General features: G+C 32.4%; 1 protein-coding gene across 1 annotated transcript in view; it reads left to right on the forward strand.

The window, feature by feature from the left end:
* Positions 1–13,260, forward strand: part of LOC111514283 (uncharacterized) — a 211,947-nt gene that overhangs the window by 184,997 nt on the left and 13,690 nt on the right. The window contains exons 4-5 of the mRNA XM_074175684.1: positions 6,993–7,169; positions 8,876–8,984. Coding sequence (XP_074031785.1) covers positions 6,993–7,169; positions 8,876–8,984 — 286 coding nt within the window. The remainder of the gene's footprint in view (positions 1–6,992; positions 7,170–8,875; positions 8,985–13,260) is intronic.

The following is a 13,260-nucleotide window of genomic DNA, read 5'->3' on the forward strand; positions in this document are numbered from 1 at the left end:
AAATACGCAACTTTGCCACAATTTAACCGACACTCTATCTTATTGTTTACTAGTTCCCCATGTACAGAAACGAATTTGAACAGCCCTGTATATCTTTGTAAATGAACTCAAATCTGTTAACGACTTTCGATAAGAACGAAACAAAGTATCTTGATAAATCCCTCAACTGCTTTCTCAATTTTCATGTATGTACCTGTCGAGGACATTAGCTGCATTTTGTTTTCACGCACTATTTACCTTAATGGCATATAATAACGGCCCCTCTCCCACCAATAACTCTCCAGTCTCGAAGAAAGTTCTCTGCAATTTTGCTATTTGTTACGCAACACGTCAGTCCCGCGGCTATGGAACTGTTCTGTACCCATGAATTAGTATTGAAAACGGATAAAAAGCGTGGCTAAATTTTCATATGACGTTCGGCAACCAATTTGATATATTGCGGTTAGACCGGTGATAAAGCACAATATCCAATTATGTAATGATAAAAGCGTTCAACCTTTCGAATATTTAATGTTCATTGAATCGCATAACAAATGAATAATAGTTCTTCTGTTGGACATTTTCAGAAAGTCACTCACGGTAATTTACAGAGAGTGGGATGCTAAATGACAACAAGAATAGTTTTTACAATAAACTGAATTTGTATTCACTGCACAGAAAATGATCAAAATTTTAATTTATTTTTTTTATTTATTCGAAATTCATTTACTTCGTCTGAGTAAAATTCATTTCATCATCATCATTTGTATTGAATTTAATGAACTGGTTTGTTTCATTTGAATAAAGTGTTTATATTTTATTTGAAATAACACTTAATTTTTTTCTTTGGGGGGATACGAGTTGACATTATTTATATAAGAGTTGTCAGCAAGTCCAAAAATTATTCGAAATTCAGTCAAGGATATTTTCCATTTCCAATGAGATGATGGAAACTGAAAACGCCAACTTGGCTGATGAAAAAGGCGTCGGGTAGAGTATTGCAGTTCTGGTGTTTGGGGAAAGTGCTTGTTGTGGTGATGGTCTTATTGAAAACTAAGATCATCTTTTCTCAAAGCGATTCATAATCATAATCATAATCATAATCACAATTTATTAGCCCAAGTATGTATAAAGTACATTTAAGGTTGTCATAACAGAGGTATAAGTATATGTATAGAACGTAGATTCAGTGTAAAACATAGAAAAAGTAAACGACATATAGTTTAGTGACAAACAGTACATGGCATTTACAGTATCTGAGAAACTTTCAACAGAATTATTAACAATTTCAGTGGATTATGGTTGTTTTTCATCAAAAGAGAAGTCAAAAAATTCGTCGAGATTGTAGAAAGCATTATACAGTAAAATTTCCATAACTGCAGCTTTAAATCTTTTTATCGGAGCATTTTTTAGTCCATTTATTGAAAAGTTTCAGAGCAGTATAATTTGTTGGCTGCTGAGTTCTTTTCATTCTTGAAAAACTTAAGAAATTCGTTGTTGAGAAATCAAAAATGAATGAAGCATTGAACATTTCTCTCAGATATGATACAGTTATAAGACTTTTTGAAATTTTTCAATCTTATTCTTCAAAAAATTGTTATAAATCAGTGTATTGTTGATGAGATAATTGAATATTTTTGAGAACCTGTGAATCACATGAAAAGTAACCAATAAAACTTTTTTTATTGTATCAACACATTCAGTAAATATTGATTAATGTCTAGGGTCTGCCATCAGGGAATTCCAAACTTTGACAATGGATAGGCATCTCAACCACCTCATCATTAGTGATAATAAAACAATTACGTGGACACAGTTATACTCATGCGTGAAAAGTTCCAAAAGCTATGGCGTCAACATTTTTTCTGAAACAGAGTGCACGACAATTATAATGCTCTTGCAAAACATGTAATATCAGCGCCATCTACCAATGCATTTAAAATTCGATATTACATATGACACACTATATAGTTTATCTGGTTGAGACAATTGATAAAAGATCCCATCACGTAAAAATTGAATTTTATCCTGCAGTGTCTTTATTTTCACTCAATTTTTTAATGTAATGCGAAATGTACAAGCTGCAAACATAATGTATCTCTACCGGCTAGGCCGCCTAACTACTAATGTAATAATAGTAATAATAATGATCATCCAATCCAAATAATTTTCTTGCATCGTTCAATTTATTGTAAATACAAATATTAAAGAAATATAAAAGTGAGAGAAACAGGGTGATACTGAGGCTTGAAGAGTTTTCTCAAGTAAATTTTAATTTGTTTGTTTATCAATTGTTATTAGAAGTACTACTCTGTAAAAATTAAGTGAATTTTCGTTTTTCTCAAAAATATTCATTTATTCATCAATCTTTATCATGTTTCCTTCGCAGTAGTCCCTCTCAGATATAATACATTCAGATATAATTCTCGAAGCAGTTGTTTTTGGTATGTTTTTGAGTTCTCCCAGCTATTCCGTTTTAACTTCATCAATCGTAGCAAAACGCCGACCTTTCATGGGTCTCTTCAATCTTGGGAACAGGACAAGTCACAGGGAGCCAAATCTGGTGAATATGGTTTCTGAGGCATGATTTGTGGCCAAAAAATGTAGAACAAGCAATGACGAGAGAGTTTGTACACAATACCGGGCGTTTTCTTCGTATTGCTTTTCGCAAGCGGCGTATAACTTCAAGATAATACTCCTTATTAACCGCACGACCATGTGACAAAAACTTTTGATGCACTACCTTCACAACTGATCGAAATTGGCGTGTTTTTTTATCTTGGCTCTTCTGGGCTCTTCCACTGGAGCCCTATTAGGCTAGCAAGCCAAATCCAGCAAAATTGCAAAATTGTAGCTAATTAGTTGCCAAAACAACGATTTTGTTGCTCGTGCCGATCCCTAGAAATCGGAAAATGAAAAAAAAATTTGAAAATCGGCCGATCGGTTTCAACTATTTTGTTGCTGTTACTCAAGGTGTATTCAAGTTTACTTTTGGTGAGCAACAAATTTAGAACATCTTTGCTTCCAGGAAAAAACAGTTTCAAGATAGCAAGAAAAAAATTATTTAAAAATGTTTCGCTATATCCAAGGTTTAGCAACTAAATAGCAACTAAATAATCTGTAAAGATCAAAGAGAAAGTATATAATTTATTGAGTTACCTTGCTACCTTGATATCACGATAGCATTATTTGCGATTTCTAAGGATAGGCACGAGCAACAAAATCGTTATTTTTGGTAACTAATTAGCAACTAATTAGCTACAAATTGATGTATTTTTTTTTGCAATTTTGCTGGATTCGCCTTGCTAGCCTGATAGGGCTTTCCACTGGGACGATTGGACTTTGCATTCGATGTCATAACCATATATCCATGATTCGTCACCAGTTGTGGAAATTTTGAGGGGTCGGTGTCGACGTCATTCAACAATTCTTGAGCGATGCTCATGCGATGGTTTCTTCGTCAAAATTCAGCAATATTGGAACGGACTTCGCTGCCACATGCTCCATACCCAAAATTTACGAAAAAACTGCATGGCATAAGCCAACCGATATGCTAACATTCTCAGCAATTCCTCTAATAGTGATTCTCCATAACAATTTTTTCACTTTCTCAACATTTTCATCGGTTGTTGATGTGCTGGGGCGTCCAGGGCGACCGTCGTCATTCACATCTTTGTAACCTTCTGTGAAAATCATGTCCCACTTGTAAACATTTTTTTGTGATTCAAAGGACAATTACTGTATGTCGTATTCAACATTTCAAGTGGTTTTGAGCAAATTTGATGCAAATTCTTTGGCCTATTTTTTCGATAGCAGATCATTGCCGAACACGCAAAACATTTCAAATCAAATTAAATTTATTATTAATCTGAAGACCATAAATGGTATACGATATGTCACAAATTTGCATTATAGAGACAAAAAGCAAAATTACAGAGTAAAAAGATAAATAATAAAGTGATAAGTACAAGTACAGACAGAGTAGGTACATTACAATTTAAATATCAAGTTAAATATGCAATTACACACAGAGTATGACAGAATATACTATCAGTGATTTATATACTAAAAAATTCTTCCAAAATATAGAATGCACCCTGAATTAGTACTTTTTTCAGTGACTTCTTGAATCTGAAATAGGTAGGTTAATCTTTGATGTTTTGAGGAATTTTATTAAAAATTCGAATTCCGATGCTTAGAGGACCGTTTTGCGCTAGATTCAATCTGTTTTGAGGAGTATTCAGCAAATGCCGATTCCTGGTGGAACGACCGTGAATGTCATTACGACAGAGCAAAGTATTTTTATGTTTGTAAATGTAACAAGCAGTTTCCAATATGTAAAAAGATACTTGTAGCTTTCTGAAGAGAGGTCTACTAGATTGTTTGGGGTTTGCAAAACATGGCACGAATGCACTTTTTCTGTGTAATGAAGAGACGTTTGGCAGCAGGTAATTGTCCCCATACTATGATTCCATATGCCAGTGTTGACTAATTTCTGGCAAATAGAAATTTTTCATAACTGGAGTTATCAGGACTTTATACATACAGCTTAGTTGAAATATTTTGGTGTTAATATTTTTTATTAGAGAAGATACATGGGTTTCCCAATTTAATTTATCATTTATATTCTAACTTTTATGCCTATCACCAACAAACTAAACATGCTAAACAGCTTCTGGTTCTAACATCCGAAACTGTTTGGAAACTGCGCAAGGCATGATGCGTACGTACAAGCAAAAAATCTCAAACAGTCCGAAATAGTCTCGGACACAGTTCAGGCTCGAGAGCAAGAACGATTCGGGATGGTACAAGACAGCTTAGGATCATTTCGCAGTCGAAACCAGAACAGAGGATTCATCAATCCGAAATTATCCTCAATAAACCAGGACGCTCTATATCAATTGCGCATGATCCTGATGTCCAAGAACCTGGATTTTGTAGAACCAAAACAAACCTACTATGAACATGTGTTAGAGACGAGTGTACTAACATAAAAAAGTCTCTAATCGAATACACGTAGCCTTCGAAATTTGAACATCCACCTTATTTTTGGAACTGCCCACGTATGTACCTACGATTTAGTCCATCTCCACTTCATTAATTTGAATTTAAAAAAATTGTTGACGTCGTCTTGAAATTAATTGAACTTCGGTCCTGGTATCAGAAAATTGATGACATAATAATGGAAGTGACATTTCAGTGCATTGCCAGCGTAATGCGTTATTTCATAGCATAATGGTGCTACATTGACATATCAAAATGACCATGCACGTTTTAAGATTGCCATCTAGATGACTTCGTGACTTAAAAGTCTAACAGTCCGGCGCGGCGTCCGAGTTCAGCAACCAGAGTTTACGATTATAACCGGGAAGTATCGGTCTTTTTTGGGACATTATCTCAGATCTTGAAAGTAACTCAAATTATGTAATGGCGTCACAATTGCGCTGTTACATTTTATAACCGAATCGTGAAAATATTTGATACAGTTAATGAATTGTTTTCGTATTGTCATGGCATTTTGTCACGTAAATAGGTAGATGAATATGCAGACCATTCATAGCGAAATAATCAGTTTGGATTAAAGAAAAAGTGAACAAGTCAATAAAAATGAATTTATAAAATATATTTTGGAAATATTCAATTTTAAGTCAGGAATTATATTGAAGAAGAAAGTAATACAAATCATGAATTGATTCCAGTGGCGCATTTGCTTTTTCAGTTGCAGGAAAACCCGGAAAAACCTGCAGCACCACATCATCTGAAGATTTTGATTTGCCAATGTCCTCTTTTTCGTAAAATAAAATGTAGGGTATTTCCAGAGGCTCCAATAAATTCAAGACATTTCCAGAACACTTAGTGACACGACTATCGTCAAATTTAAACCAGTCTGTTTCGTCTTTGACTAATGCGTAATAATGGCCAGATTCAACGCTAGAACCACAGTGAACAATGACTGCATGAAGATTATAATAGTGGTCTGATACTGATACAATATGATACTGAATGATTTGATTGAATCCAGTAAAATGTTTCAAAATATTTGATGTGAGACAAATCTATTTTGTTCAGCTAATAACAACACAGTTAAAAGAAAAAGTGTTTCATTGATTCCAGATCACAGTTATTCAACTGGATGAAAAATAAGCTCATTTTTCCTTTTATGAATAAAACGGTAGGTTAGAAAGGTAACCTCTTTCTGGTTCCAAAAACCTTCAATTTTCTACCAGATTTAAGATACTGGTAAATACATTTTTTCTTCAAGCATCTAGAGAAGATATAATTACCACTATTGCAAATTGGAAATTAATATTTTCTCGCCTGATAAAAATAATGAAAGGAATTGTAAACAGTGGACAATTTATTGGTCAATGTTTTCACTCTTTAAAATTTTGTAAGCGTATTTCTAATAATTCTAATTTCAAATTTACATTTTATTGTATGACAAATATGAGTTTGATTTTATACCTTAACGATTTGAATATTTTCGTATTATATCACGCACAAGTTGCATACTGTCCAAACATCTAGTGATTATTTTAATTCATATGTTGAATTGTTTGATGTTAAAGTAACTATTAATCGTTTACATTTCTGTGATTGAGAATTATCTTATATAGATTATCGAAAAATTTCAAATTAGAATATTTCACTGCAATAGTCGCGTGAAAGAAATATTTATCTGATTCACATTTACACTTGAAGTACATAATATATGAATATGTTGTGAATGTAGCTTTCATTCACTTGATTTTTTACATTTTCCCGTTTGTGAGCAAATGGGTCAACGGAACAAAGGTAATAAATTTGTCTTTGTTACAATGCTAGTTATTGAATTTTTATAATTAACTGCACTATACAACGATTATCAGGCTGTTGAATCTTTCGCCGTTAAATGAAGGTGTTTTTCTACTTAATGTTGTGTCTTCCAAATAAATTGTATACGGACTTTTAGACGGTATTTATTTTTTGAAAGAATTCGAATTTCATTTATATCAACTTCGTTTTTTTTCCAGTTCCTGGATTTCGACAATTTGCCAGATACAAACTTCACATGCGTAGGCAAAGTCATAGGAGGTTATTATGCAGATTTAGAAACAAATTGCCAAATGTTCCACGTCTGTACTATTGGCCAACTGGATGAACCTATGGATATTCGATTTTTGTGCCTGAACGGAACAGTTTTTGATCAGGTGAGAGTGCAACAGTAATTCTTTTCTTTTGATTCACAACTGGACTTGGCAACAGAAATGTATAATGCACTGGATACCAATAAAGTTGCTCTCTGTGACTTCATAGATCTCTCTAAAGCTTTCGACACCGTTAGTCACCCACTCCTACTGAAATCACTCGAAAATATCGGCATAAGGGGAACCGCTTTAAAAGTTTTTATTAGCTACTTGGAAGATACACATCAATGCATCAAAATCGAAGACTTCAAAAGCGACTTTCAAAAAATTGAGTACGGTGTACCGCAGGGCAATATTTTGAGACCAATATTATTCAACATCTATCTAAATAATTTGTTCCTAATACCAACTACGGAAAAAATGGTTACGTACGCCGATGACACTGCTATCTCCTATGAGCACACATTATAGGCCGGCCTAAAAGCAAAAGTGGAACAAGATCTTTTGAGTATCAAAGAATGGTTCGCACATAAACTTCTATAATTATCAATTTCGAAAAAACTCATTACTTACCAATATACACAAATAATAGAAAATTTGAATATTGCAAACCTTTTTGAAATAAAACCGGTCTTTCATATAAAGTACTTGGGAATTCACGTAGACTCCAATTTAAAATGGAATTCACATATTAATCTCGTAGTCAGAAAACTCCAATATCTAATATATAGATTTATAACACTGAGAATTCTACTTGACGAAAAAACTTTGAGAACACCATATTTTGCTCTTATTCAGACACATATATCTCATGGAATTCTAGCATGGGGGTCAGCAGGTAAAACAATCATGAAAAAAAAACCAATAACTCAAAAGCCATTTCTAAAAATCATTTACACTATAAAGAGAACCCATCCGTCGGATGATTTTTACCAACAAACAGAAATATTAGACTCAATACAACTTTTCTTCCACTACAGCAATAAAAGGTTACATAAAAATAAGCGCATACTACATAGAATAGATAATAAACATACAAGAAGTAGAAAACACCATTTATGAAGAAAAGTATTGGGCAAAGTATTGGACAGATATCAGAGCTTGCAACTATATAACAATCTACCGGATATCATGAAAAACATAAATGCATTTTTTTTGTATTATTTCATATTTATTTCAATAGCCCGTGCTGAGATACATACAATGTTTTAAACATAAATGCACTTACACTCTTTCCGTTTTATAAAGATAGATAAACAATGTACATCTATTTAGAATGCTTGATATATAAATGTTTATGTGTGCGTGTATTTATGTGTGTGTATATATATATATATATATATATATATATATATATATATATTTGTGTGTATATATGCATATTTGCGTGTATGCATATTTGTGTGTATGTATGTATATATATTTATATACAGTAAAAAGGATTAATGGGGTCTCTCAGTCAAAAAATCAATCTTCAGGGCCTATAATTTATTGAGTTGTGGATTTTTTTGCCATTGAATAATATTAGAAATCATACTCACCTACAGTAAAAATGAGTGAAAAACAATGAATACATTTATGTTTGACGAAAGAAAGTTAAACATGAAGAAGCTTCCCATTAGAAGCGAAAGCTTGGCAAAGTAGAGCAAAGTTTTGATTTTTCAAATCCATTTCACTGTACATTTCTCCAGTCGCTAAGATACTTATACATATATGTATATGTGCATATAGAGTTTTTACAATAATGACTTTTTCCATTTTATTTTTAGGAAACTCGAGTCTGCGAAAGGATAGACGAAGTTGACTGTTCAAAATCTGAACGATTTTATAGTTTAAATTTAGAATTATATGGAAATAGTCAACCCTCTAATTTAGAAGGTAAAGTATCTATTGTTCAAATATATACTAATTATTGGTCGAAATCACATAAAAATTGCGATTCTAGGAGGATGATAGATTACTTGAAACTGAGTTTTTGATTCATGTTTCATTTTCTGCTTGAAAGTGTTCATTTCGCCATTATCAATAATGATTACAACACCACTTTTATCGCTTTTCATCTCCGGTACGTTCACCAAAACAGAATTTTTTCTTCTATGTGGATAGTTAGCATATTCATCTTGCCACCGGTATCCATGAAATACAATAAATGTGTAGATTTGAAAAAGCTGAATACACTTAATTGAATTAATGAATCGAAGAGGTTTTTTGTATTGAAGTGTATAATTTTTAAAATTCTTGCAAAGCGCTTTCGACTTTCGTCATCATCAGTGCTCACCTGAAAGTAAGTGATCTAATTGAAAAGGAAGTTTAGTGAAAATTGAAGGTTAAGAAATTTGGAAAAATTGTTTAAGATTACTTACTTGTCAGGCAACAGGAAGTATCAAAATAAGTACATGGCACATTTGTAATATTTGACTTATATAAAACAAAATAGGCTAATAGCCAAGAAAATACATTTTTGGATTGAGGCCATGCGGTTCAGTCAAAGTATTATATGAAGAAGGACAACTTGAGACAGGATGTGTCAAGTGTCATGTTAAAATAATGGTACCAACTTGAGGAGTGATCCAATATGGATTTAAAATTAATTATGTAGAGGGGAAGTCAATATTGAATGAAATGTATTAGTAATAAATTTGATTAATTATAAAGGAAATCTCTGTTTAAGTTTACTTGAGTATTCAAACAATGATCATTATTGGAAAGTTCTTTAGAAATCTCCAACTCTTCAAACAAGTCAAGTCTAAGGAAATTTTTATTATCTATTTTATGTAATATTTTGGAATTTCTATTGGGACTGAAATTGTGATTGTGAAATTTTATGTGGTGGCCAAAAGCAGATTTGTCTGGTTTTTATGAGTGTTCATTAATAGAGTAAAAAGAGGTCAGAGCAGTCAAGCTTGTAGACTCCACTTCTGTGTAATTTGTTAATTTTGTCTTTGGAATTTACTAAAAAGTTACTTAAGTTATTTTGAGATTTAAAAGAAATTTTTGTTCCAGGTATGGTATTTTTTATAAATTTGGAAATAACAGTACACATATTTTGATCAAAATAAGGTTAGGAAAAATATTTCACAGTAGGTGAATTAACCACAATGGTAGAGTTGAAGGCCAATCTTTTATCTGATCTGAGTTTAAATTTACTGATTAATTTGTGAATAATGGATGGCTGATAACCATTGTTGACAGCAATCTGTTTCGAAGTATTTAATTCAGAATTGAAATTATAGGGTGATAAAGGAATGTTCAACAATCTGTTAACATAACAATTGAAGGTAGCCATTTTATGTTGCATAGGATGAAATGAATTGAAAGGAATGACATGATCAGTCTGGGTTGGCTTTCTGTAAATGGAAAAATCTAGTTTGTTGTTAATTTTTGTTATAGTAAGATTCAAAAAGTTTAATTTATTGTCTTTTTCTATTTCAAGAGTGAATTTAATTTTTGGATGTAAGTTATTCAAGTAGTCAAGGATATCATGTGCTGAATTAGAATTACCATCTATGAAAACCAAGCAGTCATCAACATATCTGTGCCAGCTGAGAATCTTATCAATTTTATTAATGATGAAGGAATTTTCTAAATTTTCCATGAAAATGTCTGTTGGAAAGGTGAAAGAGGATTACCCATTGCTAGGCCTTCAGGTTGACTGTAAAATATATTATCGAAGACAAAAAAATCTTGGAAAATGCAAAATTTAAGTAAAGTTAATATTTCTATTTTGGTAGGGTCAGATGTTAAGTGTCGAGAAAGCAAGTTAGAAAATGAAGGAAGGGTTTCAGATTTAGGAACAGATGTTCCTAAATTAACTTTATTAATTAAATCTAAAGTGTTACTGAATTGGCAGGTTTGTAGTCCCAATAGAAATTCCAAAATATTACATAAAATAGATAATAAAAATTTCCTTAGACTTGACTTGTTTGAAGAGTTGGAGATTTCTAGAGAACTTTCCAATAATGATCATTGTTTGAATACTCAAGTAAACTCACACAGAGATTTCCTTTCCCTTCATAAAAGGATTATGAATTATTAATTAATCAAATTTATTACTAATACATTTCATTCAATATTAACTTTTCCTTTACATAATTAATTTTAAATCCATATTGGATCACTTCTCAAGTTGGTAACATTAATTTAACATGACACTTGACACATCTGGTTTCAAGTTGTCCTTCTTCATATAATACTTTGACTGAACCACATGGCCTCAATCCAAAAATGTATTTTCTTGGCTATAAGCCTATTTTGTTTTATATAAGTCAAATATTACAAATGTGCCATGTACTTATTTTGATACTTCCTGTATCAAGTAAGTAATCTTAAACAATTTTTCCAAATTTCTTAACCTTAAAGATTAAAAACTTTTTTCAACTTCAATTTTCACCAAACTTCTTTTTCAATTACATCACTTACTTTCAGGTGAGCACTGATGATGACGAAAGTCGAACGCACTTTGCAAGAATTTTAAAAATTATACACTTTAATACAAAAAACCTCATCGATTCATAAACAATAAATATGTGTTTTTGAAAACGACTGATTTTATGCCTCATGAAACGATTTTGAAACATATTTAGACAGAACTTTAAAATCCTCGGTAGATTCCTTTTCTACCGAGAGATCTACGGTGTTATCGAAACGCGTCTATAAATAAAAATGATTGTGAAAAGTATGTAATTATTATCATGCTTAGTGATATTAATTGTCATCAAGTAAAAGGTCAGTCCATTCATAATTTAGAACTTTGGATGTTAGCTCTTCTCATAATAATTAGCGATGATGATTTACCATTGAAGTCTTATAGACCATTGAATATTTATAATATAATGAATTCGAGGAGAATGTTTCGGCAAGATCTCCAAAGTATCCAAGCAGCACAATTTCACTAATGAATTCTCTGCAGTTCATTGTATCATATCCTCTGTCAATGTTTTCGACGGCAAGTTTTGTGTTGCTCTTTCCATCTTTTCGCAATAACATCATAACACTCTTGCAATTGACTTTTCAAGTTTGACAGCTAGCAAAATTTGTTTCTATGTTCGTAAAAAAGTGTAATTTTCAGTCATTTTTGATAAAAAAGACCATAGTAGAAGAGGCCGCCATCATGATTAGAAGTTTCATATTTTTAAGGACCTGAAAAGGATAAATATCATAATTTCAAGAAAAAGTGTATTCAAAACTCACTTCTGTTCTTCCAAAAAATATTCGAAATGTTCAACCATTCGCTCCCTGGCAATAACGAAGTCTCTTTACAAATTTATTTCCTACATCATGAAATGTTCCTGGTGTGAGGGTAAGCACCTATTTTTCTATCCACAAGTTCTGAAAATGCACTACAGTACCCTTCACATGTCACGAATCCACTAAAACATTTAGGCGTCATATCAGGTGATCCAGTGGGCTCTTCTGAAGGACCACGTCTACTTGTCTGGGTTTTCAACGTTTCAGCTAGATTAGGGTGATTTGAAAGCGGCTAGATGACAATTATCCAAACCGGTGGATAGTGCTCCCTTTGAATGGCCTGCTACATTACATGATATGACGCTATTAGATTTTTATTGGAATTCGTGAAATCTGAAATATGTTTGAGAGACCGCAGTATATTTTGAAGCTCATAGTTAGAATAGGGGGTGCTCCTGAAGAAATTACTCCAGAAATATTCCATAGTGCAAAAATTGAATTTGTATAGAAACTGCATTACTGTCAGGAAGTGAATGATGGGAATTTTGAAGATATTCACTAGAATTAACTTGAGTGAGTTGAGAATCCAGTTTTCTGAATTATATTTGCAGATCCTCAAAACGAATATGAATTGTTATTACTCAGGACCAGCTGATGCAATCTACAAAAATGAAAGAGTACTGGATAGATAATGAAATACTTGTTTGAAAAAGCATTACAAGACCCCACTTATTAAAAAAGTAGGTGATGCAATACTATCGCCTTTCTTATTAAAAAGTACTAAAAATGATACCCTTACAAGTAAATGTCCTGTTCAAAAGTTAAGAGGGGAAGGGAACTATTCACGTTCGTACTGTATATTGTGAATGCAATAACGAACTAGTATGACAAAAGTTTGTATGCATCGCAGGTATCAATAGAAATGTATATCCTCGATAGACTTGCAAACCCTCAAATCCCTCATCTA

The sequence above is a fragment of the Leptinotarsa decemlineata genome, unplaced genomic scaffold, assembly GCF_025532065.1.
Source record: "Leptinotarsa decemlineata unplaced genomic scaffold, Ldec_3_MD MMD2_tig00001064_RagTag_RagTag, whole genome shotgun sequence".
Lineage (NCBI taxonomy): Eukaryota > Metazoa > Arthropoda > Insecta > Coleoptera > Chrysomelidae > Leptinotarsa > Leptinotarsa decemlineata.